Source organism: Lepidochelys kempii, chromosome 18 (assembly GCF_965140265.1).
Source record: "Lepidochelys kempii isolate rLepKem1 chromosome 18, rLepKem1.hap2, whole genome shotgun sequence".
Classification (NCBI taxonomy): Eukaryota; Metazoa; Chordata; order Testudines; family Cheloniidae; genus Lepidochelys; species Lepidochelys kempii.
The window spans coordinates 23,316,842-23,344,052 of record NC_133273.1 but is presented as its reverse complement, the minus strand read 5'-3'; the positions used below and the strand labels follow the sequence as shown (position 1 = coordinate 23,344,052).

General features: G+C 45.9%; 1 protein-coding gene across 2 annotated transcripts in view; it reads left to right on the top strand.

The window, feature by feature from the left end:
- ACOT7 (acyl-CoA thioesterase 7) overlaps nt 1–27,211 on the top strand; it is a 108,263-nt gene that overhangs the window by 8,121 nt on the left and 72,931 nt on the right. For both annotated transcript variants that reach the window (XM_073316627.1, XM_073316626.1), the window contains exons 2-3: nt 11,367–11,484; nt 18,588–18,744. In XM_073316627.1, coding sequence (XP_073172728.1) covers nt 11,367–11,484; nt 18,588–18,744 — 275 coding nt within the window. The remainder of the gene's footprint in view (nt 1–11,366; nt 11,485–18,587; nt 18,745–27,211) is intronic.

Genomic DNA, 27,211 nt, shown 5'->3' with positions numbered 1-27,211 from the left:
GCTATAACTAAGAATTCTCATTCCAGTGTGTAAAAACAACCTAAAACTACATTTGAGCAAAAATTTGCAGATTGCTTTTTCATAAAAAATACACACCAAAATGCCTGAAACTTATGGATCTACACATTGTTAAACTCTGGAAGGGTCTTCTGGCTCCTAAGGATCTTTACTCCCCTCTCTCCGGGAATGATGGAAGCTTATCTTCCAGAGTGCTGTGATATGGAGGGGGACAATCTCTCTATGTAGTCTAAAGAAATTGTTACAAATAATTCTAAGTTTAAAAACTTTTGTCTAAATACCCCCTCTGCTCTCCCCTCCTCCCCCGAGGAAATAGATGGTGAACGTTGCCCCTGCCCCTGCTATAAATATGTAAAATATTTAGTTGTTGCTTTAAGTTCTGTTGTGTAGCTTCAGAGGAATCCCTCTTCCCAGGACACTTTGTATTGTCAAGATCTCTGACGAGAGCAGAACATATTCCTCTCTAAATACATAGTCTGCATGGAGGACTTGGAATGCTCTACACAACTTCATGTGATCATTCCTAAGCAGATAGGGGCTCTGCTCAACCACAGAATTCTCTAGGACTTCATTTGCATGCGTTTCCTATGCTGAAATCAGTCACTGATCTAATGCAAGAATGCTGAAGGTACGGCTATCCATATGTACCTTTCAGAAAGGAGTAAAACTTTTGCATATTAACATGAAGCCCAAAAGGTGAGTGGGAGGTGTGGCACCTAGCTTTCATTTTTAGATCCAGGTACTGGAGGTCTTGTCTGAGATGCCTATAGCAGCTTTCTGTGGTTCCTGCTAGTTTTGCTGAGGTGAGAGCTCCCTTCAGGGGTTGCCTGGTAGAGCTACAGAGAAAAGATTACAAATGATTGTTTCTGAAATGTACAGACTGCTTTAATATAGCCAATGATACTTGATCTAAAATATAGGGTGGTCTGGTCTTTTGACTTACTCTGAAACCTGTCATTTTACATTTAGTAGCAGCTGTGTTAGTCTGTATCGGCAAAAAGAAAAGGAGGACTTGTGGCACCTTAGACTAACAAATTTATTTGAGCATAAGCTTTTGTGAGCTACAGCTCACTTCATCGGATGCATTCAGTGGAAAATACAGTGGGGAGATTTTTATATACACAGAGAACGTGAAACAGTGAGTGTTACCATACACACTGTAACAAGAGTGATAAGGTAAGGTGAGCTATTACCAGCAGGATGGGCGGGAGGAGAGAGAAACCTTTTGTAGTGATAATCAAGGTGGGCCATTTCCAGCAGTTGACGAGAACATGTGAGGAACAGTGTGTATGGGGGGGCGGGAAATAAACATGGGGAAATAGTTTTACTTTGTGTAATGACATTCACTTGATAGGTGAACGAGCCTCTGATAGTGTGGCCGATGTGATTAGGCCATATGATGGTGTCCCCTGAATAGATATGTGGGCACAGTTTGCAACGGGCTTTGTTGCAAGGATAGGTTCCTGGGGTAGTGTTTTTGTTGTGTGGTGTGTGGTTGTTGGTGAGTATTTGCTTCAGGTTGGGGGTCTTCTATAAGCAAGGACTGGCCTGTTTCCCAAGATCGTGAGACTGATGGGTCGTCCTTCATTCCCCACTGTATTTTCCACTACATGCATCCGATGAAGTTAGCTGTAGCTCACGAAAGCTTATGCTCAAATAAATTTGTTAGTCTCTAAGGTGCCACAAGCACTCCTTTTCTTTTTGCGGATATAGACTAACACGGCTGCTACTCTGAAACCTGTCATTGTGCAAGGCACTGAATTTAGCCGTATGGAGTGGAAATCTATCAACTTCATGAAAAAACTCGTACAGATACAGACAGATGACATCTTCCTTTCCAAATGCAAGCAAATGGACATCGTACCAAAAGGACTGAAGGTAAAAAATCCATTACAATCTACATACCACACAGACTATGCTGACAACTTGTGCCACACGCTCTCAAAGAAACTGCGGAACCACCTGATCAACATCCTCTACAGCAAACAGGGAAAGGTTAAGAATGAGCTCTCAAAACTGGATACTCTCATAAAAAAATAGCCTTCCACACAAACTTCCTCATGGCTGGACTTTACAAAAACTAGGCAAGCCATTTACAACACACACTTTGCTTCTCTACAAAAGAAAAAGGACACTAAACTATCTAAACTACTACATGCCACAAAGGGCCAGAACAGTGGTTCCCTTACCCCACCCAGCAATATTGTTAATCTATCCAACTATACTCTTAGGACAGATTCTTCTGCTGGGCTATCTCGGGGCCTCTCCTTTTGCTCCTCCACCACCACGAACATGATACAGTTCTGTGGTGACCTAGAATCCTATTTTCGACATCTCCGACTCAAGGAATATTTCCAGCACACCTCTGAACAACATACTAACCCACAGAGACCTTCCTATTAAGACTACAAAAAGAAGGATTCTGGGTGGACTCCTCCTGAAGGTCGAAACAACAGACTGGACTTCTACATAGAGTGCTTCCGCCGACGTGCACGGGCTGAAATTGTGGAAAAGCAGCATCACTTGCCCCATAACCTCAGCCGTGCAGAACACAATGCCATCCACAGCCTCAGAAACAACTCTGACATCATAATCAAAAAGGCTGACAAAGGAGGTGCTGTAATCATCATGAATAGGTCAGAATATGAACAAGAGGCTGCTAGGCAGCTCTCCAACACCACTTTCTACAAGCTATTACCCTCTGATCCCACTGAGGATTACGAAAAGAAACTGCAGCATTTGCTCAAGAAACTCCCTGAAAAAGCACAAGAACTAATCCACACAGACACACCCCTAGAACCCCGACAAGGGGTATTCTATCTGCAACCCAAGATCCATAAACCTGGAAATCCTGGACGCCCCATCATCTCAGGCATTAGCACCCTGACAGCAGGATTGTCTGGCTATGTATATTCCCTCCTCAGGCCCTACGCTACCAGCACTCCCAGCTATCTTTGAGACACCACTGACTTCCTGAGGAAACTACAATCCATCGGTGATGCCAACATTTTTATGGCTGACTGAGAGCAACGCTTCCTCAGCTCTCGTCCCCTAATGCCCCTACTCTACTTGCACTACATTGATGACATCTTCATCATCTGGACCCATGGAAAAGAAGCCCTTGAGGAATTCCACCATGATTTCAACAATTTCCATCCCAACATCAACCTCAGCCTGGACCAGTCCACACAAGAGATCCACTTCCTGGACACTACGGTGCTAATAAGCGATGGTCACATAAACACCACCCTATACCGGAAACCTACTGATCACTATGCTTACCTACATGCCTCCAGCTTTCCTCCAGACCACACCATGCAATCCATTGTCTACAGCTAAGCTCTACGATACAACCGCATTTGCTCCAACCCCTCAGACAGAGACAAACACCTACAAGATCTCTATCAAGCGTTCTTACAACTACAATACCCACCTGCTGAAGTGAAGAAACAGATTGACAGAGCCAGAAGAGTACCCAGAAGTCACATACTACAGAACAGGCCCAACAAAGAAAATAACAGAACACCTGTAGCCATCACCTTCAGCCCCCAACTAAAACCTCTCCAACTCATCATCAAGGATCTACAACCTATCCTGAAGGACGACCCATCACTCTCTCAGATCTTGGGAGACAGGCCAGTCCTTGCTTACAAACAGCACCCCCCCCCCCAACCTGAAGCGGATACTCACTAGCAACCACACACCACACAACAAAAATGCTAACCCAGGAACCTATCCTCGCAACAAAGCCTGTTGCCAACTGTGTCCACATATCTATTTAGGGGAAACCATCATAGGGCCTAATCACATCAGCCACACTATCAGAGGCTCGTTCACCTGCACATCTACCAATGTGATCTATGCCATCGTGCCAGCAATGCCCCTCTGCCGTGTACATTGATCATACTGGACAGTCTCTATGTAAAAGAATAAATAGACACAAATCAGACGTCAAGAATTATAACATTCAAAAACCAGTTGGAGAACACTTCAATCTCTTTGGTCAGTCGATTACAGACCTAAAAGTTGCAATTCTTCAACAAAAAAACTTCAAAAACAGACTCCGAGAGACTGCTGAATTGGAATTAATTTGCGGACTGGATACAATTAACTTAGGCTTGAATAAAGACTGGGAGTGGATGGGTCATTACACAAAGTAAAACTATTTCCCCATGTTTATTTTTTCCCCTACTGTTCCTCACATGTTCTTGTCAACTGCTGGAAATGACCCACCTCGATTATCACTACAAAAGGTTCCCCTTCCTCTCCTGCTGGTAATAGCTCATCTTAAGTGATCACTCTCCTTACAGTGTGTATGGTAACACCCACAGTTTCATGTTCTCTATGTATATAAATATCCCCACTGTATTTTCCACTGAATGCATCCGATGAAGTGAGCTGTAGCTCACGAAAGCTTCTGCTCAAATAAATTTGTTAGTCTCTAAGGTGCCACAAGTCCCCTCTTTCTTTTTAAATGTAAAATGTGACTGTAAATTTGTTTTTGAAGGCGCTCAAATGGCAATTGTAGTTGGACCATGGCAGATTGTAACTGGTTAGCGTAGTTGTACAATTGTTTGTACAGCTTTATTTATGGTTTTGAAATGGTTGAGCAGGATTGGAACAACTGGGATGGAGAAAGTGAGCTGTGTGCAGCTGCCCTCAGACTTCCAGCTAGCTAATTCAACACGCTGTCTATCAGATCAGCAGGCCTCTCCCCAAGGTGGGTGAGGGAGATGGGATTATGTGCCATGCTTTGTTTTTCCCATTGCATTTAGCAGTAGGGGTCACTGCCTGTGACAAGGATGCTGTGCCAGGTAGGGACTCTAACCAGTGAGATTAGGAGGTAATTTCCTGTGGGCTCATGCTAGACTTGCTGTCGCATGTCTCGTGAAATGGAGACTCTTGAGGTATTTACAAGTAGTTTTACTCCTCTACTCCATCCTGCTGACTTGTCCAGGGCAGCCAATCTGCACTAGCATCAAAAACCTGAAATTGTTGGCTCACGCGAGAGGTACAGATTAACAAATGAGCAGCGCTGTGTAATCCAGTGACTTTCTCATCATAGCTGCGTCCAGGCGTCTCACTTGCCGTCTCAGGCATACCTCGGGCTCTCACAAAGTCTGGAGTTCTTTGGGTTTTTGGTTAAACCCATGACATGGGGGAAGAGTGGAGAAGACTCCGGAGACCAGACCCTCTAAAGGGATGGAGTTGCAGGTGGTACTGTGTTCCACTGGAATCTAGCTTGTTCCTTAGGTAGGAGGACCTGAAGACTTTACAGCGGTGCAGCGCTGGCTCTGGAGACCCTTGCTACAGCGACGAAAGGGGTTTTTCCTGTCACTGGTAAATCCACCCCTCAAGTGGCAGGAGCTGGGATGATGGAGAATTCTTCCATCAACCCCAGGAATGTCTCTACCGGGGCTTAGGTCAGCTTAACTGTATGTCTCAAGCCTGGTTTACACGTAAAACGTGGGTTGGCTTTATCTACATCGCTCAGGGCTAAGAAAAATGTCACGCTTGTGCGACATAGTTAGGGTGACTTAACCCCTGCTGCAGACGCAGCTAGGTCAGTGGAAAATTTCTTCTGTCAACCTAGCTACTGCCTCCCAAGGGGTGGCAAATCCCGTCCATTGCTGTAGTAAGTGTCCCTTACTGTGCCCCTGTAGCTCTTGTAGTGTAGACCTAGCCTCGGGGGGGGGGTGTGAATGTCTCACACCCATGAGCAAAGCAGCTAGGGTGACCTAAGTGTTAGGTGTACCCAGGCTTTGGTTCCACTGTAAAGGTGTGGCGTGGAGTGCTATTCCTCCAGCTAGAAAATGACAGGAAGGAGGAAATGTTTGACATGAAGCCCTTAAACCTGTCATGACTCCACCTGCCCTGACAAGGCCGGCTTTTCTAGTTAGGCAAGACCTTTGCACGAACAAATCATTTTTTTGGGGGGGGAGGGGGTCAGTTAGTCTGATGCAGAGGGAAATTAATCATTTTATGTAGCCTCTGTGAAAAGCCTGTCTCTTTCTTCCATGCCCATATAAACTTCGCTTCCAAACTTGTCCTCTATTACTTGGAACTAGTCAGTGAGTTTAAGGCAGGGGTGGGGAACCGTTTTTGTATTGGGCCACTGACCAACTGAAAAAATCAATGGTGGGCCCCACACATTCAACTCACCTGCCCAGGGGGGCGCTGAGACTTGGGACTTCCCACCCATGGCAGGGCACACCAGCACTCCGCGGCGGGTGAGTTGAATGTGTGTGGCCTCCGGGCTGGATGAAAATGAGCAAAGGGCTGGATCTGGCCTGCGGGCTGTAGGTTCCCTACCCCTGGTTTAAGGAAGCTCACTAGTGGCTGAACACACAAGATTGGTCCTCTTGCTGAATGACTGCAATTCTTAACTAAGTGACTGCAAGCTAGGAAAAGGGAAACCTGTTCTTTCCTCATGGCTCCTCCTCTGTCCCACAAGGGTCTGATCCTGTGAGGGGCTGCACATCTGCATCAGCCATGGGAGTGGCAGGAGCTTCTCTCCACGCAGGATCAGGCCCAGTCTAAGAGGGGTGAGTTCTTTTGCAGAGACTTGTCATTTAGTGCTTCTGGGCAGAAGTGCCTCACCACAAGGCCAGGGGAGAAACTTGCAGAATAGTAAAACTGACATGGTGATGTATGTGTGACTGTCTAGTATTGGCCACTGCCGGGGCAAGGAACCAGATTAGTTGGGCCAATGGTCTGCTCTGGCAGGGCAGTGCTTGGACTTCAAACCAAACAGAGGATGTGAGGAATCCAGGTCCCTTCTATGAGTCTCTGCTCTCTGTGTAGCCTTTAAAGGATGTTACTGTTGTTGATCGTCCCCCGATCCTCTCCTGCACCCCTTGGATGTTAAGAACTGGGATGGGTTGCTGTCTAGGTGCACCATCCACTGCTGTAGCAGGAATAGCCCGGGGTGGGGGAATAACTCCTGGAATGGAGGAATCCAGTGCTCTGTGCACATGGATGTGGGGAGCCTGTTCCACACGGATCTCTGTGCTGAGGCGCCAGTGTGGACGGTGTAGTCCTGCAGCCTTCACGCCCCTCTCCCTGGATCTGCAGGCTGAGGACAGAGCTGGCTGACCCGGGAAACAGGCAGGGATTTCTGTTCATCCATCAATGCAGTCCCAGAAGCAAATGTAGCAGGGGTTTTGACTAAACCTCAGGTGCAAAGTGGGGGTGGCCCTGGGAAATGGGTGGGAGGACTCCTGGTAAACTGCCTGTCAGGCCCTTGTTTGCATTTCCTGGGCATGCAGTGTGTTCAGCACTGCAGCCAGCTGCTTGCAGCCCAGTAGGGACTGGATCTCCTGTGGGAAGGAGCAGCTTTGGGGACTGACTCTTTTGTAATTATTTATAACAGAAGGTTTTCCATCACAAGCTAGTTTTAAGCTCGTCATTCTGATTGGCTAAGGACCCATCTTCCTATATTTGATTGAGCAACACAGGAAGCCACTAGGCTCTTAATTTGGTATTTGTGACTGAGCTGGAGCAGCAGAAATGACATCACCAGCTGTGGTGTGTGATGCAAATAATGAATGAGTAACTCCAAACCCGGTCCCAGGTCTGACTCTGGAGAGTTACACAGATTCAAAGACTCGGTCTGTTCCTCACAAGGATGGCCTGTCAGCTCATCGGGTATGGGACGTTTATGCTTCTCTTGTATACTCTGTGTGTGTCTGAATTCTGCATAGTAACTGGGAGTACGAATGAAAACTACAATGTGCGAGCCTCCTAGGCAAGGACGACAGAAAATAGTGAAAGCAGTTGGGGCTAGTCTAGCTATAGCTGATCTCTCAAGGAGGAAGTTCTCAGTGACAGTCTTGTCTCTAGGCCGTGTGGCTGTAGCAGATTAGACTGTCAGGCTGCATATAAATCTATACGTGGGGGGGGGGGGGGTTTGTTCCAGGTGCTCACAAGAGCTGGGCAGGTTTTTTTCAGACAAAGATTATTTGCTCCCCAGTAAAACAGTTTTGGTTGAGCTGGAGATATCTGTGAATTTGACACATTTCCCGAATAGTTGTGGGAAGGGGAACTAGATGGCAACAAGGGGACTTGGTTGCCATCCCTACCACAAGAGAACAAGGAGATGGTGGTGGTGCCCTTTTGACAACCTTTAGCCCAGGGCATAGGGCACTCCCCCAGGTTTGAATCTCCCTCTGCACCAGGGATTTGAATGTAGGCACCCCTTCCCCACATGGTGAGCGCCCCGATCACCAGGATATTGGGCATTCTGGGTGGGGAGGGGGCTTCATATAAAACACATGAATAGTCATTGGGCTAGTGAGAGGCACTATAGCCTGGAGCTTTGGACCTGGGTCTTCCCCACCCCGGGTGAGTGCCCTAACCACTGGGCTATAGGTTATATGCCAAGCACCACCACCTCCTGTTTTGTGAATCTAGTCTTTTAAAAGTACCTAGAAACAAAATGTTTCGGATCAGCCAGCTTGTTTCACTCGACCCAGAATAGATCGTTTTTGATGTGCTGAAAATTCCCAAACCATTTGAACTTGGTTTGACCTGAATTTTTTGGAACTGATAGCAAATAAAAAAAAATCAGTTATTCATCCTGCTCTCCCCCTCAAAGGGGACAGCTTTTCATAAGCGACTGCCTGCACTGAAATCCAGCTGGAACTGTAGAATGCAATTGCTGTGGGTTTGGAAGTCTTCTGCACTTTGTTTCAACTCTTTGATTTAGCAGTGCCCACACCAGCTGCTGCTCTAGTTGCAAATACTGTGCTCGTGGGTTTGTTCTGTTACGTTACGCTAATTCCTATGAATACAGAAAGCGTTCGCAACAGATCGGATTGGTCCAATGGTCCATCCCTCTAAGGTGCTGTCTCTCCGGTATATGTGACCCAAATTGCAGAGAAGTAGCTGCACCTTGAATTGATTTCTGCACCTGAGGCCTAACGCAGCCATGCCCGGTGATGATCCCCCGCCTCCTAAACCCATCAACCCAGTAATCCACAATTAGTCAAGTGGATTGGTTTTCTTTTAAAAGAACTTTTTTTGGAAACCATTTTGTATAATAGTAGTAGTAATAATAATTAACAAAGCTACCAGCTATGCAGTTGTTAAAAAGAGAAATACCTGTTCTGTTTTATATAGTATGTCCAGATAATGCTATCTGGAAATGGCTTCCGCAGCTTACATCTGATTTGTCTCGCAGAAGTCTGATCAGTGAATGAGATGCTGAAGTTGCTAGGGGTGTTTGGTACAGCTTTAGTTTTTCAGGGTCTTTAAAAGCTGATCTGCTGTGCAGGTGATGGCCTGACACAGTGCCTTAAAACAGACCTGCCCTGAAGAGCTTTCAAACAGACTGAGAGGTGACAGGTCAGGCATGAGACAGTCTAGAGCAGTCAGGGAGGAGACTCCCTGTGAATGGGGGCCAGAGGGATAGGAAGGGGGGTGAGTGGGAGCTACTGAGACTTGGGTGTATGTGGTTGATAGGCTGCTGGCTCCTGGCGGCGGAGTATCATCCCAGGGGCTCCTACATGCCCCCAGGCCCTCTCCAGTCTGTCCAGGTCCTGCTCCCTGGCTCACTCCTTTTTGCTATGGCAGCTCCTCCAGCCCCTCTGGATCCTGCTTTCACCTTTGTCCCTCTCTGGCATGCACAAGTTCGTGCGGGAGCAGAGTCCCCGCAGTATTTCCAGAGTGGGGGTCTAGCGTCCTCCACCCCTGGGTCTGCGGCCTCTGGTTCAGATCCAGCATTGGTGAGAGGATCAGTGTAAGAAACCTCACAAAGGTGAGCGTTCAGGTGGGATTTGAAGAGAGTGATGGCACAGGAAGCTGGGAGGCTGCTCCGTTACACATAACTCTGCAAGGAATGCCACGTTTGACTTCACTCTGGCTTATAGTGAGAGACCATCATACCTCTTCCTGCCTGGAATGAGCCTGAATTGTTGATTCATCATATCTGCCGGAGAGTATGTGTCAAACTGCCTAACCATCACTGTATTTGACACGCTATCTCTAACATGGTTTTGTGGTTTGGTAACCATAGTTATGGTAAGGGAGGGGAAAAGATATGGTTACCATGGATTTTACTTTGCATTGTTTTCAATTGAACAGGGATGGGTACAGCAGTCGTGATCCCTCACAGCGCTACTGCCATCTGGATGGCAGGAGCACAGGGGCAATTACATTGACCACTCTCTGGAATTCTCCTCCCTGGGAGGATGTGGAGAAGGGGCTTTCTTGTGACGTAGTGGCATTCTGGGTGGCTTTCATTAAATGACTAGTCCACCGCACATATGGTCTATCTGAAAGCTGTGATGGAAAAAGCACCTAGCTAAGTTTGTTGCTCACTTGGGGTTGTTTGTGTGCTTCAAAGACTCTCTAAATATCACTGTGAAACCTATAGGTCACTTTCTACAGGACGCACATTCTCAGAATGCCCCGCTGCTGGCAGTGACCCTCTCAGCTTGTTGAGCTGTGCTGTCAGTGTGTCACAACCACCTTGCCTTGTTATGGAGGGTGAGGCCAAGTCCTGGTAGGATGTGGTGCTGACTATGCTTTTGGTCCCCTCTGCTCACAATTAAGCCATTCTTGATACCACTTGGTGGGGGCGAAGTGGCTGGTCCTGTTGACTATTGTCTGCTTTGGGCCACGCTCCTAGTGTGGACAGATTGTCTTTCGGGGAGGTCTGTTGACAGCTGTGTACCTGACCTGTAGGCTTTGACAGAGGCTACTTGTCCTGTTAGCTATGCTATTTTGGAGGGATCTTGCTTTCTCTAAACAGTCTGTCGGGAATTATGTCGTAGCAGAAACAAACTCCTCCCAACTTTTGGGAAGGGAGCTTGGTCAATTGGGAGTTAAGCCATCTGGGTGCTCTTACTTCTGTCACTAACTGGTATGGGGTTGGGCCCCAGGCCTCATTAACTCTCTGTGAAATGGGGATTGTACTGAATGATCATGCTGGGTTAATTACAGTTGGTAAAGCACTTCAAGATCCTCTGACAAATGGGGTTCGGGTGAGGAGGGCTGGGATGTTGTCTGGGACTCTGGCCCCTTTCACCAGCACTAAATTAGTTGTAAAAGAAGCAGAAAGTGAAATTAACAGGCAACTCTGTTGGCCTGCCCCATCCACTGCATTCTGAATTATTGCCTTCCGTCCTATTATCTCAGGTTAAATTGTGCTCGCTTCAGGGGCTGGTTTGCTGCACTTCTCCCTCTTGCTGGGAAAGGCACTGTGGCTGGAGTTGGACTGGAAGTGAAGGGATTAGCTGTGCTGTGACGTTCTTCAGGCTGGCTGGCTCTGCAGCAACTCTCTAGGCGAGGGGGCATGGGATAAGAATTGAAGTGTGAGATATTATATCTTTCCTCATCCATTGCAGGATAATGCGTCCGGATGATGCAAACATCGCAGGGAATGTCCATGGGGGGACCATCCTGAAAATGATCGAAGAGGCAGGTGCCATCATCAGCACCCGACATTGCAATTCCCAGGCAGGGGTACGTACTGTTGCGGCCAGAGAGTGTCCATTCCAGCTGCAGCTGTTGACACAGGGTCAAATGTAAAACTGCCCAGCCCCATGTTGTTTGGCAACAACTTGGAAGGACCCAAGTGAGTCTGTCCATGTTTCATTGAAAATCACAAGAAGAGAACTGCAAGGACGGGAGAAAATCATGGCAGCAACCAACGTTCATGTCCCCACATCAAGTAGCGTGTGTGCCTTTCCCATTCCCGTGGTGGTTCTCTGTAGATGATGGTGTTTGTCTGTGTTTGATGTTGTACAGGATGTTTACTGTGGTTATGTTGCTATTGTAACCTTCACCTTTTCCTTTCCGGCTTCTCTTCACGTAGTCATGCAGCCTTAGCTCCCATTTCTTGCATGATCAGTCCCAAGGCAGTAAATGTGAGTAAGGCATCTGGCCCTCAACTCTGTACATAGATAGGTGTCTGATCGGGTATCTCGTTGGTGTCATTTTCTTTAGAAATGCCATCTAGTGGAAAACATGGAAGTTTCAGATGTCAGCACTTTCTATTGGCATGCTAGGGGTGAAACTAGCAATTTCCTTCCTCTCTTTCCATTTCATTTAAAAATGAATGGCCCTGTCTTCCTTAAAGTTCAGAAGACCTAAACCTTGCGAGTGGCTGGGAGTATACTCTGTTAGTGAGTTATCTCCCAAGCTTTGAGATTTCCTGGAGAGAGAAGCACTGTACTTCACTCAGTCTCTTCTCTTCCCCTTTTTTCCCCACTTCGGAAACAGAAGTTTTTGTCTCTATTTAACAGCGAATTGATATGCCCAAAGCCAGACAGGACTGATACCTTCCAAGGCTTACAGCACATCTGTGATCTTTCTATTGATTTTCCAAAAGGGTCTGTCTTCTGAAGTCTTTAAAGGGCTGTCTTAGACTTCAAGCTACTTTTGTCACCTTTCAAACTTGGACTATTCAAAGGTGGGTATTGGGGAAATAAGCTGTTGGTCACTGCCCTGGCCACTGGAATGTAGTGTATCTTCGCTCTTGGAGCAGTGTTGTTGAATTTAGTACATTCCTATCCTTTTAAATTGCTGTTAGCAGAGATGTTTGCATAACTTGTTACAGAGTGCATGTGGTCTGCTGTCCTCTGCATGATATCTGTCACTGATGGAGGATCTGCCATGACCCCTTAGGAAATCGTTCCAGTGGTTAACCACTCATCATTAAAAATTTACAACTTATTTCTAGTCTGAATTTATCTAGTTTCAACTTCCAGCCAGTGGTTTGTTAGACTTTTCTCTGCTAGATTGAAGAGCCCATCACTAAATATTTGTTCCCTACATAGGTACATCATGTTAATAGAGTAGGTTAAGGGGTCAGTTAAATAGATTGAGCTCCATGAGTCTGTCAATATAAGGGCAGGTTTTCTAATCCTTTAATCATTCTCGTGGCTCTTCTCTGAAACAGTCTCCAATTTATCAACATCCTTCCTGAATTGTGGGCACCAGAACTGGACACAGGTTTCCAGCAGCGGTCAGACGAGTGGTGAATACAGAGGTACAATAACCTCTCTGCTCCTACTTGAGATTCCGCTGTTTCTGCATCTCAGGATCACATTAGCTCTCTTGGCCACAGCATCGCACTGGGAGCTCATGATCGGCTGATTATCCAGCACAATCCCCAAATCTTTGTCCATCGCTGCTTCCTGGGATTGAGTCCCCCATCCTGTCAGTATGGCCTGCATTCTCTTTCTAGATGTATACGTTTACATTTAGCTGTATTAAAGTGCATAGTTTGCTTATGGTTTACCATGCAATGCAGATCATTCTGAGTCAGTGACCTGTTCTCCATTATTTACCAGTCCCCCAATTTTTGTGTTTGCAAACTTTATCAGTGATCTTGTGTTTTCTTCCAGGTCATCAATAAAAATGTTAAATAGTGTAGGGCCGAGAACCGATCCCTGTGGGACCCCACTGGAAACATGCCCATTCAGTAGTGATTCCCCATTTACAGTTACATTAACACCTATCCGTGAGCCAATTGTTAATTCATTTAATGTGCACCCTGTTAACTTTATATCACTGTAGCTTTTTAATCAAAATGTCCTGGTACTAAGTCAGATACCTTACAGAAGCCTGTTACATCAACACTGTTACCTTTATCTACCAAACTTATAATTGCATCAAAAAAATATATCAAGCTAGTGTGACAGGGTCTATTTTCCATAAGCTTATGTTAATTTAAATTAATTACATTACCCTTCTTTACATTAGGTTAATTTTCTTCAGCGTAGCTTAATTCACTGAGTCAATTAAAAGCTAAGTGGAATTAAGGTGTTCACATGGGTTTATTGTGGTTTAATTTATCTACTTCAAATTCATACTTTTAGTTAATTCTGAATAACTTTCCTGGTTGTCTCTGTGTAGACATGTCTGAGATGCCATAACTCTGCCTATTTTTGTGTTACAGTATCATCTCTCCAGGTTCCTAGTCGGTCTCAAATACAATATACTATATCCTTCAACAATCTTTGCCACACTTATAGTGTCTTGTCGCATTGATCACTACTGTGTATACCAGAGGCCATGAGTCACTTCTATGAAAAGTAATAACTACAAGTTTAAGAGGCCTATCAGTAACAAAGGGAAACACTGTCTGGAATAACCAGCTAGAGACTTCCTGTGGGTGTTGCTGATTATTTGTCTCTGACTTTAACTGAAGCAGTTGCATCTTAGCCAGCTTATGGAATTGAATGACTTCTTAATTACCTGTGTCAACCCTGCCCCTCTTCCCTTCTGTTTGTTCTCGGCTAAGACAAGGCAGATGGCTAGCTACTTCAGGTCAGGGCCCTTCTCTGCCTGTGAATGCAGTCCTCGCAGGATGCGGCTCTGGTCCTGATTGAGGCCTGTGGATACTAACAAAGTGTAAACAAATAAATCTACAAATGGTAACAAAATACATTCTTACAAACAAGCATCCAGAAACCCTTCTCAGCCCCAGCAAAGCCTTATTTGGAAACATCTACCTAAGGTCTCCCCAGCCTTCACTTAGTGCACCGGCCCCAGAGCTTATTAGGCGGGGCAGAGGGAGAAGGTGCTCCTTGCAACATGTCCTAGTCACCAAATCTTAGATCTGGCGACTCCGGGCAGAAGACAGGTTTGGGAGCTGCAGACCCCTTAACCTAGAACTGTTAAGCTAGATGCCAATGGAGTAGCCTGCTCCATGGAGCTTGATCCTGCAATCTGATCCGTGGGGGCCGATCTTTGCATGGCTGTTGACTTCACAGGGGCTCCAGGTGGGCACGAGTCTATCTGGATGACTCCAATTATAGGCTCAGAGTCTGACTGGAGGCCCCTAGGCTGCATCTGAATGGGGCCCTTTTTTTCTGAAAGATGTACAGCAACTTGGTTTGACCCCCTGCACTTTCAATATACCTCTCCCCTGGGGACAGCTAGCTTCTATAGGAATACAGATCCTGTATAGCACTTCAAAGTTGTGTTTCATCTTGGTAGACTTCAAAGTAGCTTTCCTCTAGTGAGATGAAGATTTCAGATAAGCTGTTTGACGTACAGCCCAGTTCTACAAGAGGAAGGTGGAAGAAGAAACTAGAGATGATGAAACTGATCAGTTTGAACTTTGCTGATTGAATGAATGTTGAGTGACTGGCTTTGTTGCTAGGATTTTTCCAGTTAGCTATTGGTATATTGAACTTCCATAAACTGGTGACATAGTGTCATTTTAAGACTCTGCCACTTTCCTCAAAAGTGGCCTCATGTGTTTGGATTTTTTGTTTTGTTTTTTTTGCAGGGGAGGGAGTGTAGTCAGACATAGTGTCTGGTAAAACACTTAATATTTTTTAAGTTGCTGATTTAAGTAAGCCTTTTCCAAACTGGTGCTTTCTGAGGATTCTGATTCAAACCTGATTAGACCAACTTGCTGGCCGTGAGGTCTGCCTTGCACCTGATTTTGTCTGAAGGCCTTGGAGGGAGGTGCTGTACGGGAAGTTTGCAAACTGTAAGAATCAAGGGTAAGGCCAAGAAGCCTTTTTAGTCAACACCTGAGAGAGATTCTGGAATCTGTCTCCAAGACTGATCTCCTTGCGGAGAGGAAGTCACCACATGAAACAAGCTGTGCCAGCCTCTGACCCATCTCTCCATGCACTGGAAGGACGCCCTCTAGCAAGAAGCACTGTGCCAGCAGAACATCACCATCTCACTCCTTGGCTGCAGTTCCATCTCCCACTCTGAGTGTCCAGGAAACTGCGAGAGCTAAAGAGGCCGAACTCCCTGTTATCTTATATATATTTTCCCTTTTTGTCACTTCCACACCCTAGAAGTAAAAGGTTGTGTGCATGTCTGTGTGACCCCATCCCTAAAGTCCACACCAGGCAAGCACCTGAAAGTGTTTCCAGGTTTTAAACAGCCCTAAATATTGTCTCATAAAGAAAGTGTGTTCTGTGTCAACCTCGAGTCTCAGACAGTTAATCTGTCTGCTAAATGAGTTGTCAGACTTCTTATCAGGCATGTTCTGTTGGTCTATACTATGTTATGGGTGGGTGGTGGAGGGTTGGATAGGAGGGCAGTGTTAGTTATGCAAAATGAAGTCTAAGAAAAAAGCTTTATAATTCTTTGGTTTTGTGGGGGAGACATTGGGGGATTTGGTTTCAGTGTTAAGATATTTCCATTCAAATTATATATTTGGTAACATTCTTTAGTTGGGCTCTATAACCAGATAGTCAGCCACCACAGAAGAGTCCTTCCTAAAATTTATATAAGGATTGATAATTTTTGGCATTACTTTGGCTCAATTCCACTCCAGTATCAGAACTAACTTGGTGATTTGATAGTTGTATTGCTTTATTCTTTGTTTAATATTAGAGATGCTTTATTCATGTCATTAAGTGTTTTATTAAAAGTGACACTCACCATTTTTTTTTCATTAAGCAACATTGGTCTGTTACCTTTGCCCTAAAAGCCTGACCAGCTCCCCTTAACTGGTCTCTTGCTTCCACAGACCGCTGGCCAGGCATGCAGAGAGCAGGCTGCCTTTGCAGTGTGCTTGGAGAATCTCAGAAATCAGAGTGGCTCTGAACGCTGGCTGAGAGGGGTTAGAGGCCTGGCAGGATTTGATATAAACGTCGATTTCAGCCCACACACTGAAATGGATGAAAAACTTGGTAACAATCAGCACAAGTGCGGCCTCCCTCACAGGGGCAGCCCCCTGCTGTCAGTACTGGGAACCCTCTGTAGCCCTGCTGCGAGCTCTGCCTAACCCCAGCTCTGACTCCTCTCCCCCCCTTAATTTCTTGCAACTGTAAAAACTGTTATATTGGAAAAATTCAAATCAATTGCACACCCCCACCCCCCAAAAAGGGGGGTTCTGCCAAGCCTGGTTCTGCAGCACTAACAGGGGCTGCTGGGGCTGTAGCTGAACCCATTTAGTGCAGGTGTTGGCGGGATCTAGTGGAGCAATGAGTGTCTCTGTCATGGGGGCTGGAGGTAAACGACACTGATAATTCAAGTGCAGGCAAAACTGCTGTGTAGAAACGAAGGTCTCCTTGCCGCAGGGCAGGATGGACTCTGAGGTTGGCAATAAGAATTAGCTAATAACTCTTCGGTGACTGAGTTTGCTCTCTGAGGTGGAGAGAGTTCAGTTTCACAATTCTAAGATCCAGATTTTCAAAAGCATCTACTGACTTTGGGTGCCTTAATCTTAGGGTACCCCTTTGAGACCTAGGATCTGACTTCCAGAGGTGCTGAGCACCCACAATTTCAGATGGGGCCCATGTTAGCTGCCGGCTTGCAGCACCTCTGAAAAATGAGTCTCCATTTTAGCACCCACAGTCAGTGCGTGTTTCTTACAGTTTGGCCAAATAAAAATCTTGTCAATCCTACAAAATCCTTTTCCTTTACTGAGTTGCCAGCAGGTGGTGCTGCAGCCCCTCACTTTGCTCATGGAATAGGGCTTTTTGAGCAAAACCAGAACAATGAATTGAATTCCTCTCTATGCGTGCATAATCCAGGAAGGCTCTTGAAGTTGGACGAATGTCTTATTGTATAAATTGTGGCAACTTAAACACCCTGAATAGTAAAGCAAAATTACTCTTCTCTGTTCCCCTGGCTGTTTCGTTGGGGGTAGGCCTCTGTGTTCCTCTGTCTCTCTCTAAGTACCTTGATTTCCATGGCTTGTTTAGTTTCCATTTTCTGTGATCAGAAAAACCCCTCCTAACACCAATGCAAATAATAAGGGTTTAAGTGCATTTCCTGTCAGCCAGCTCTCTGGTAAGCATGTAGCATGCGGCAGCCTCTTAAACGTATGCACAAGACCTAAGAAACAGTGGGCTCCTGTTCCCGCCATTAGTTCCTTCTTTTATAGATGTATTGATCACGCAGTGGCAAAACAAAATCGGAGTTGTGTGCACAGTCCACAAATTTAATTTAATCTCATTCAGCAGCCACCAAATGTAATCCAACTGTAAATCTTTGTTCAAAGCTAGCTCTGAGCCAGAATTAAAAAAAAAAAATTTAAAAAAAAACAACCCTCAAACCAACCCCCCTAAATCAACAAAATGGTTGGCAAAGTCCCAGGACAGTGAACAGTATGTTTGTGTTTAATGAGTGAAAGGCTTCACTTGTATCTGACACCACTTCTACTGGACTGAGATCTCCTCACCAAAATTGAACCAGGCCTGATTTTATACTTTGGATGTGATCTAAAGAGTTGGACTATGCCAGGACCAAGATAATGATGGGAGATCAGATTAAATGAGTCTGGAATTTAGGTGGAGTCCCTCTTATGGTGGGAAGTCTGGCTCAATTAAACAGAGGGTCTCTTGCCCCCACTCCAAATTCCAATACTGTACTGGTTACCAGTCTGCATTGGTGAAGCTCAGAGAGCCCTTAGCAGCACTGTGGATGGTGCAGGACTTTGTAAAGAGCTCCTAGTTAGTTAGTGGTCCTACCTTTATACGGTGTGCTAGGAAGATTGAGGGACAAGCTTCTGCCTTTATGGGGTATTCCAAGCTCTTACTCTGCCATTGGGTCTGGTTGGCGGTGGTTGTAAGCACTTCTGTTGTGACTCTGGGTTTGGTGCACTGGACGCTGTCTAACCATGGTTTGTCTGCAATTTGTAGGAGCACTGTGTGTCTGCGCTGGCCCGTGTGGAGCGTACAGACTTCCTCTCGCCCATGTGCATTGGTGAAGTGGCTCACGTGAGTGCGGAAATCACTTACACCTCCAAACATTCCGTGGAAGTTCAAGTCAACGTGCTGTCGGAAAACATCCTCACAGGTAACTCCTGAGGCTGCCATGTTCCGTTTGCTTTGCTCTGGGGAAGTTGGTTCCCGGGAGAGCATGAAGCAGGTTAATTGGCAGGAGAGTTGCTCTTGCCTTATGGGGTCCTAGGAGCCTGATTGCCAGCCCTGTATTGAGGGGCAGTCGAAAAAGCTCTCCTCAGTTTCATATTTGGAAAGCCAATAAAAATGATGGCTGCTCCCCAGTTGCTTCTGTCTGTCCACCAATCAGCAACTGAATACTGGCTGGCTGCGCGGGTTTTCCATCTGTCTGACAGCATCCTTCTCTGATAATCTGTCGTAGCTGGTAATAATTTACCAGTCCCCTCCAGTATGGACTCTCCCTTGCTGCACTCTGAATACTGTGGTGAGATACGAAACGCCAGTCCCAAGCAGCTCACCTTGAGGAGGGGATCCTGGAGCAAGAGGAACCTAGGGAATGAATCTGGAGACTAATAGGCAAAGGCTGAATGGCCTGGTAAGGCAGGTCTTGGACAGTAATGAACAGCTAAGTTAACGTCCTCTAACAGGAATCGCCTCTCTGGAGAAGTCCAGCAGGATGGCTTGTGGCAGTCTGTGCTTGGGTGTGCTGGGAAAGGTGAACTCCCCTTTCTGAGATGTGGGCCATTGTGCAGTAGCTGCCTCCTGATTGGCCTCTCCCTGGAGACTGTGCAATGATAGCTACAGAGATGGTTTCCAGGTGGCTGGGCCATTTCAGCGAAGAGTGAAAGGGCAGTTTTGTCTTGTTCAGAGTTTCTGGACAACACCTGTGCAGACTCTTGCTGGGATCCATGTAACCTTCATGTCGTCGCTCCACGTTCTGCGCTGAGGCCTCCTGAGCAGAGCCCAGAACTCGCCAGTCAGGGTTTCCTGGGCGCTTCAGTCCGTATTTGCGGAAGGGGAACAATCCGCTAAGCCCAGTTCTTCCTCCTTTGAGTGCTCCCAGCACGCCAGCACTGGTGCCGTCCTGTTCCCTAGGCGAAAGGCTTTTCCTTTCCTTTCCTTCTGGCCAGTAGAATCCGTGTGGACTGTGAAGCAATTTAAATAGGGGTCTGTGGCAAGCTCCGTATTCCCATTGGTGGCTTTCCTTCCTCCTCTCCCTGCCTCGCTCTGTGATCTCCGCACCGGGTGGGTAAATGTGTGTAAAAGGGTCTCCTAAGAGCCTGCCTACACTATGTACCTCAGGAGGTTTGGTTAATATGTAGTTGTCCTCTGACTTAGTTACAACATGATGCCAAGCAGTAGCCTAGCTGGAACCTTAACCATGTCTTGAAGCCAAGCTAACGTCTTGGAACTATCCAAGGTTCCAGAGATGTCACTGTCCAGTGATCACGTCTGCCATTGCCTCCGTAATCTCCTCAAGTTTCAGAATGAAGATACTTGAGCTAACAAAGGCATATTTTGTATGAGCAATCCTAGTGGTAGAATAGCCCCAAGACCGAATGAGTTCTGTGGGCCAGTGGAGTCCATGGGGAAAGCTCTCTAACGAGTATTAAGTTTCTCTGGCACACGTTTTCCTGGGAAAGGCTCCAACAGATCTTCAGTGGTACGGAAGAACTAGGATGTAGCATGACACTAGCAGTGTGCTGTAAGGTCATCCTGAGTCTATTCTTGTTAGCTAGATTGCCAGTGATACTGATGCAATCTAAGACTATAGCTAGCAGGTGAATTGATAAAAGCCTAGAAGACAGGGTTGTTTGCAGTCTTGTTGTAACCATGTATGTCCCAGAATATTAGAGACACAAGGGCTAGACCTGGCCCAGACCTGAAGAAAAGCTCTGTGTAGCTCAAAGCTTCTTTCTTTTGCCAACAAAAGTTGTCCAATAAAAGCTATTACTTCACTCCCTTGTCTCTCTAGAAGGCAGGGTGGCAGAGAGTTCAGTTTCATTACTGCTGTAATGTCTGCATGATGATTAAGACTTAGTGCTGTGTCTGGGAAGAAAGATGTGCTGCGCAAGTCAAGCCCCTTTGGCTGCCTTCTCTTCCATGTGCAGGCTGTGAAGTAACTGAACACATGATTATACAACGGTAAGGAGAATGAGACGCAAAAAGAACAGGAGGACTTGTGGCACCTTAGAGACTAACCAATTTATTAGAGCATGAGCTTTTGTGGGCTACAGCTCACTTCATCGGATGCATAGAATGGAAAATATAGTAAGAAGATTATATATATAATACACATACAGAGAAGGTGGAAGTTGCCATACAACTGAGAGAGGCTAATTAACTGAGCTGTTATCAGCAGGAGAAAAACTTTTGTAGTGATGATCAAGATGGCCCATTTAGACAGTTGATAAGAAGGTGTGAGGATACTTAACATAGGGAAATAGATTTAGTATGTGTAATAAGAAAAGGAGTACTTGTGGCACCTTAGAGACGTTACCATGTCTCTAGTTGTACAGATGGGCTTTGCAGTGAGAGTTACTCTGGCGGAACATGCTGGCCATGTGGCAAGGATAACATGGCTGATGAAGGCAGCTTGGGACTTCAAGCTAGAGCAGGGTGGCAGGAGAGCAGTGCTTTACAAAACACTTAGCTCTGAAGAAAGCCTTCTTTTGCTGTAAAAGTGATTGGATTGCCTCTTTGTTGTCTTCTCCCTCTTGCCTGGTTCAGGTGTAGTGATCTCTCAGGTTTTGAATTTCTATTTCATGCTGGCTTTTTTCCTGGTGGTCAGAATTTTCTTCTCATTGGTGGAGAAGGAATCTTTCCTTGTTTCTCTTTCTAAGCCTGCCTGACTTGCAGTAGGGGCATAGTGGGGGGTGATACCTGTGCCTTACGAGTCTGTCTTTAGCCCTGACAAGTTTGCTTGAAGTCTTTAAATGTAGTTGGATTGCTAGATGCTCTTTATGTAGCACCCGTGTTTATGTAACCATTAGGGAAGTACGCATTCAGGGCAAGCCAAGTGTGTGAACACCATACACGCTTTCAGGGCTGTTGAAATGGTCAGAACTCCATTTGGCTCTGGTTGCAGTTGTTTTCTCAGTGCAGTGAAGGTTTAAATGCATGGCCACAAAAGAAGACTGCAGTTAAATGTGGTGCTATGATTTTCTTTAAAATGTACTCTCTTCCTTTGAAGAGAGCAGCCCCGCATTGTGGTGTGCTCTTAGTGTTCCACTTGTGTGTCTAATTAGAACTGAGTGTTGACAGCATACGCAGTAAATATTTAGTTTTACATTTTAATAGTGATGAGAGGATGGGCAGGAAAAAAGAAAAAATTATTGCCATCTATGCTGTATGTTAATGATGGTGTGTGATTTCTCCCCACCTCTAAGTTGCCCTGGCATCTGATCTGCTATCTGCATCAGAATGTTCTGTCTACACTAGATTTGGAGCAGGTACCACGTTCCCTCTTTGTTGCACTCCATGCTCTGGGATTCTAATACCTGTACGTGTTTTAGGTTTTGGAACTCAAACAATTGCTGTGTGCTGATTTAAATTTTCAGGCAGGGTTGTTCTGATCCATTAGACGTAGTACTAAATTTGCAGACTCGGCTGCAGCATCAGGCTTTAGTTAATCAGGATGGTGTCTGTAGCTTAATAGGATGAACCTTTGGCTCTGTTTTGAGCTGAATATTCTCTTCCCAGGCAGTAGTAACCATGGTAACCCATTTTCATCTTCCCACATGGCAACGGCAGGAGGCTATGTGCACAAGCTTTTTACGTTTCTCTTAAACTGGTGTTTGCGTTGACATAGGCACAACACTCCCTGTGTCAGAGTCTCTCGGCAGAGCGGTGCTGCAGACCTGGCGTGTCTGCGCTCTGAGAAGTGACTTTCCTAATTGATTCCAAGGTTTTTGTTAAGCCTAATCTGTTGGTACATGTGTGCTCTGGTAAAGTCCTACAGGTCTCTTTCCAATACAGAAGGGGAAAAAAACCCCCAAAATTTTCAAACCCAAATGTCAGAAGCTGCTGGTACCAGCCAACTGCTGAAGGCTCCTTCACACTCAAAGCTTCTAGGGAAAACTATTAAAATTAGCAGAGAGCTTGTGTGCTGATAGTCATGTCCTTCCTGCCTTGTTACTCGCAGCACCTGGCTGGGAGTAGATAGGTGCTCTTATCTATTCTAACATTACGTAGGAAACTCTCCACCTTCAGATTGTGCTGTGCAGCGCCCCGGAATCCCCGCCGAAAGCTGAAACCCTTAAGACGTGCCCTCAAGGGGGGTGGCTGGGCGGGGAGGAGCTCCGCTGTGCAGAACCTCCTGCATTCTGTCTAGTACTATGGTCTGTGTACATGGAACACACGTTCCTGGGAAACTGCTGACTCTTGCATGTACACTGGGGACTCTGAATGGCCTGACGTGAAGTGTTGCTGGCTCAGGCTAGACTTCTTAGCTTTCTCCAACCCTCAGTGTTGGTCTGACCCTGGCTGTTAGCGGAATGAATGCATGGGGGCGGGCAATAAGGGGAGCGAAGAGAGCACGCTGTCTCCAGAGGGCTCCGTGAAGGCTCTGGCTGGCCTGCTGGACACAGGTACAACCAGCGCTTGTCTGCAGCTTTCTTGAAAACCTGCTGCCTCTTGGCCTTCTCACTGGAATGCTGGTGATCTCGGTACAGTTCACAATGGACAACACCCCAGTCTGCAAACTACAGTAGATAACTGAGGAGAAATAGCAGGAAGGGCTGTGTGGATTTGGGCATGTGCTAGCTAGAAGGCCCAATGCGGGTGACCACCCCTTCATCCCAGATTAGGGCTAAGGAAAGGGAAGAGTTACAATCTCCATTGGGCTCCCCCTGTGGCTAGACATAGTAACTCCATCTGGAAGGGAGTATCTTCCTGTTCTCCTCACTTTCCTTTTGCTTGCACAAGGTCTTGTTCATTGCCATAGTTTGGTGTCTGACTAATCCGCCCCCAGCCCTGTCTCTCGGAGCCACCCCCTCTTCCCAGAACCATGATTTAGCGTCAGTTGCTCTGTTGTTGCAGCCCCCACGCTTCTCTAGCAGGTGGATACTTATTCTAGTGAATTTTTTCAGACATGTGCGTTGTACTCCTGTCAGGGTAAAAAAAAAAAAATCTAAATATATCCTGTAAAGTAAAACTTGAAATTAGGTACAATGATTTTGCTGCTTTAAATTGTCAGTCTAGTTTGTCAGGAAAATGTGACTTTAAAAAAAGTTTCGCCCTCAAGTTTCATCATCTTGTGACTTTAAACAGCAAAAATATTAAAATCCCCAGTTTCACATGAGGAAACCAGTGGAAATTGCAGTTCAGCCTAAGCTATTCATAACAAACGAATAGATTAGATTTGACATCATTTGATTTTAAGAGAAGCAAAGGACTAAACTAAAAACTGCATCAAAAGGTTGTCAAATCATTTCCATTTTAAGCAAGTTTTTTTGCAAACAAATTGCTACTCAATCTAGTAATGTGAACGGTTGCGGAGAACAAACGCTAGTGTTGGATCTGAGCTTGGGAGTTGATGCAATGTTCTGTTTGAGTAACAGGCCTGGAGGAGATTGTCTAACTCTTGAGCAAAGCAGAAATGTCCTTTATTTTAATTGCGGCGCTTAAAGGTAGCAACTAGATGAAAATAAATCTTGTTTGTATAGTACCCTGTGTCTCCTGTTGCCTCTTGTAGCACTGAGGGCTGAGCCAGTGTGGGGGTTGGGCGGCTAATCTGAGCAGACATTGTTAACTGACACCTTTTGTTAATGTCAAACCCTTCCAGACCTGTGCGAACCTACCAGTCCCTCCAGTGAAAGAGATCAAGAGAAACTAATGGTTGGTTTTCCTCTCTCATTCAATGTTAACCTGTGGTTTTTTTTTGTTTGTGATGCAGCATATTAGAGCATCTCGTTATCATCCAGTTCATGGCTTGTCCCCTTCCCTTGTGCCTGAAGTGGGACGGTGGACCACCTGTGTAGTCAGTTTCCCTAGCCTTGTGCTGCCTTCATAATGCAAGTCATTCAGAAGCCTCTCAGCATCCTGTGTGTTGAGAGGGGTTTCTTGCTTGGTTGATCAATGGATTGCAAAGTAATGTGTTCACTGTTGCAGGGTGAAAAGCATCTGAAAACCCTACGCTTTATCTCACCACTGCTGCAGTTTGTCTGCGCTACCAGTCTGAGAGAAGTGTAAAAAAATTACTCGCTTTCACCTTCTGTTTTTCTTGTTCTGTCACAGTGCTGCCATCTGGGAGATGCAGACACTGAAAGAAAATGTTTACATCCAAACTGTTTCTAGGGAAAATTTTTGAAACCTCTTATAAATACTAAACTTTTTATTAATGTAGCCTACACTTAGGGCCTAAGCTATCAGGTCCTGAATGTATTTTCATATACTGCTCACCTGAACCCTAACTAGTATATGTCTTAAAAGTAGCTGAAGAGCCTCATGTGAGAGATGTGCTAGGACAGGGGTTCTCATACTGGGCATCAGGACCCCTCGGGGGTCACGAGGTTATTATGTGGGGGGTCGTGAGCTGTCAGCCTCCGCCCCAAACCCCGCTTTGCCTCCAGCATTTGTAATGTTAAATAGATAGTGTTCTTAATTTATAAGAGGGGTCGCACTCAGAGGCATGCTATGGGAAAGGGGTCACCAGTACAAAAGTTTGAGAACCACTGTTCTAGGATTACAGGGTATTACCATTAAGGAACGGTTTGTGCAGGTTAGTTCAATAGTCTTGAATGGTTTTCCCCTTCCGTTGAGTATAAGGCTGTGTCTACACCTCACTTTCTCTGAAAATGTCCTGCGAGTTCCCTGCCACTGGACAGCCCTCTAGCTTAGACAAGGCACTGCTGTTCCTGTCGGTGCATTTAACCTTGCTCCCAGCAAGGCTAGATGACGTGGTTCAGGGAAGAAAGCCGCCAGCTGCCAATGCCTCGTCTACACCTGCACTACCGTTGGTGTGGCTGCCTCCGTGTTAACGAAATGGTACACAGGAAAAGCTGTGTCGGGGGCATCCATACTGAGGCTAATAGTCCAGAGTAATAACCCGCAGCTCTGTCAATGAGCCAGAGGCCTGGATGTTTGCTGACTTGCAGTATTTGGAACAGTCATGAAACCCTACCTTTCTTGAGTTTGTTGACACTTAAGTGATTTTGCTTTGCTGTGAATGTGATGTAAGATTTCAGGCTAGAGTTACTAGAGAAACTTTTCTCACTTGTCTTAATACACTTTGGCTAATTCAACTGATGTTTTTAAATGATATGCTACTGTAAGTATTGGTAAAATAAACCTTATAGTAATTATTTCCTTGACAGTTGGAGTGATTTGTTCCTCAGTATCCTTGAAGTCAGCAACTACAGTTTCTGAAGAATAGACTGAGCAGCAAGAAGGCCCAGGATGGTTTTGGTGCTAGCTTGGAACTCCGACTCAATTTAAGTTCTGCCCTTCACCACGGACTTCCTGTGTGATCTTGGTCAAGTCATTTAGTCTCTCTGTGCCTCAGTTCCCCATCTGTAAAATGGGGATAATGGCACTTCCAGGCCTCACAGAGATGGTGGCTAAATGCTTTAAAGATTGAGGCATTCTGAAATGATAATGGAAGCCACACACCTAAGATAGGAGTCTTACCTTTATGCAGTAAAGGTCTCTTCGTGCTTGCTGTCCCAGAGATTTGCATCCAAAAGCAGAGTTTATAGATCTAACCAAATTTGTTACACAGTCTACCCTTGTTTCCAGTGGCTTCATTCATACAAGAGCATCATGATGAGGAACAATTTTGCTTTGACATTTGCCTAGAGTATCCATAGCAGTAGCCTTGAAAGCCACATCTATCTTCCTGATTTACCTAAACCCCTTGTTTTAGAAGTAGATCTCGAAGTACTGCTATTCAGAAGAGGGGCGAGAGACTGATCACCTAAAAGCACAGCTGGGTAGAGGATTCCTTTACAAGGCCGCAGTGTTTCGGGCATTGACTCTCCTGTGAAGCTGCTGCTGTTCTCGGAGCCCTGAGACCACCAATAGAAGGCAGGTGTAAAAGCAGGTCTGGCAATGACAAGACTGAGTCACTTTGTGAGTATTGTGGTAACCACCTCAGCAGCACCTGCAGGGAAAAGCAACAGTAAGCCAGGCTCTGCCCAAGAACAGCAGCAGCTTAATGGCAAGAGCGTCACTAACATTAAGAACAGCAGGTCGATGTGGCAGTGTGTGCAAGGAGCAGCAGAGGTCTGAATGCTGGCTGCTGGTGCAAAGAAAATTCTGGCTAAGACGGGGAGCTGCTGCAGCATACTGTATTGTCAGTGACCTCATTATAATGGTGATGAACCACGCAGTGGAAGAGAGGGTTGGGAGATGTTTTGGAGACTTGGCACTGTAAATGTTGCTGCTCGGCCATAGGAACAGCTGACCTTTATGCGTTCCTGCATCCAGCTTCAGAAAGAATTTGAGTATCTCTACTATCCCTGTAGGCATTTAATTTATGTGGGGCTTGGGGGTCAACATGGCTGCTCTTGGCGATGGCCATTCATGCCCATTCCTTTGCAGAAAATATTTGTTTGTTAGCGAGAGGCATGTCTACAGGTTCA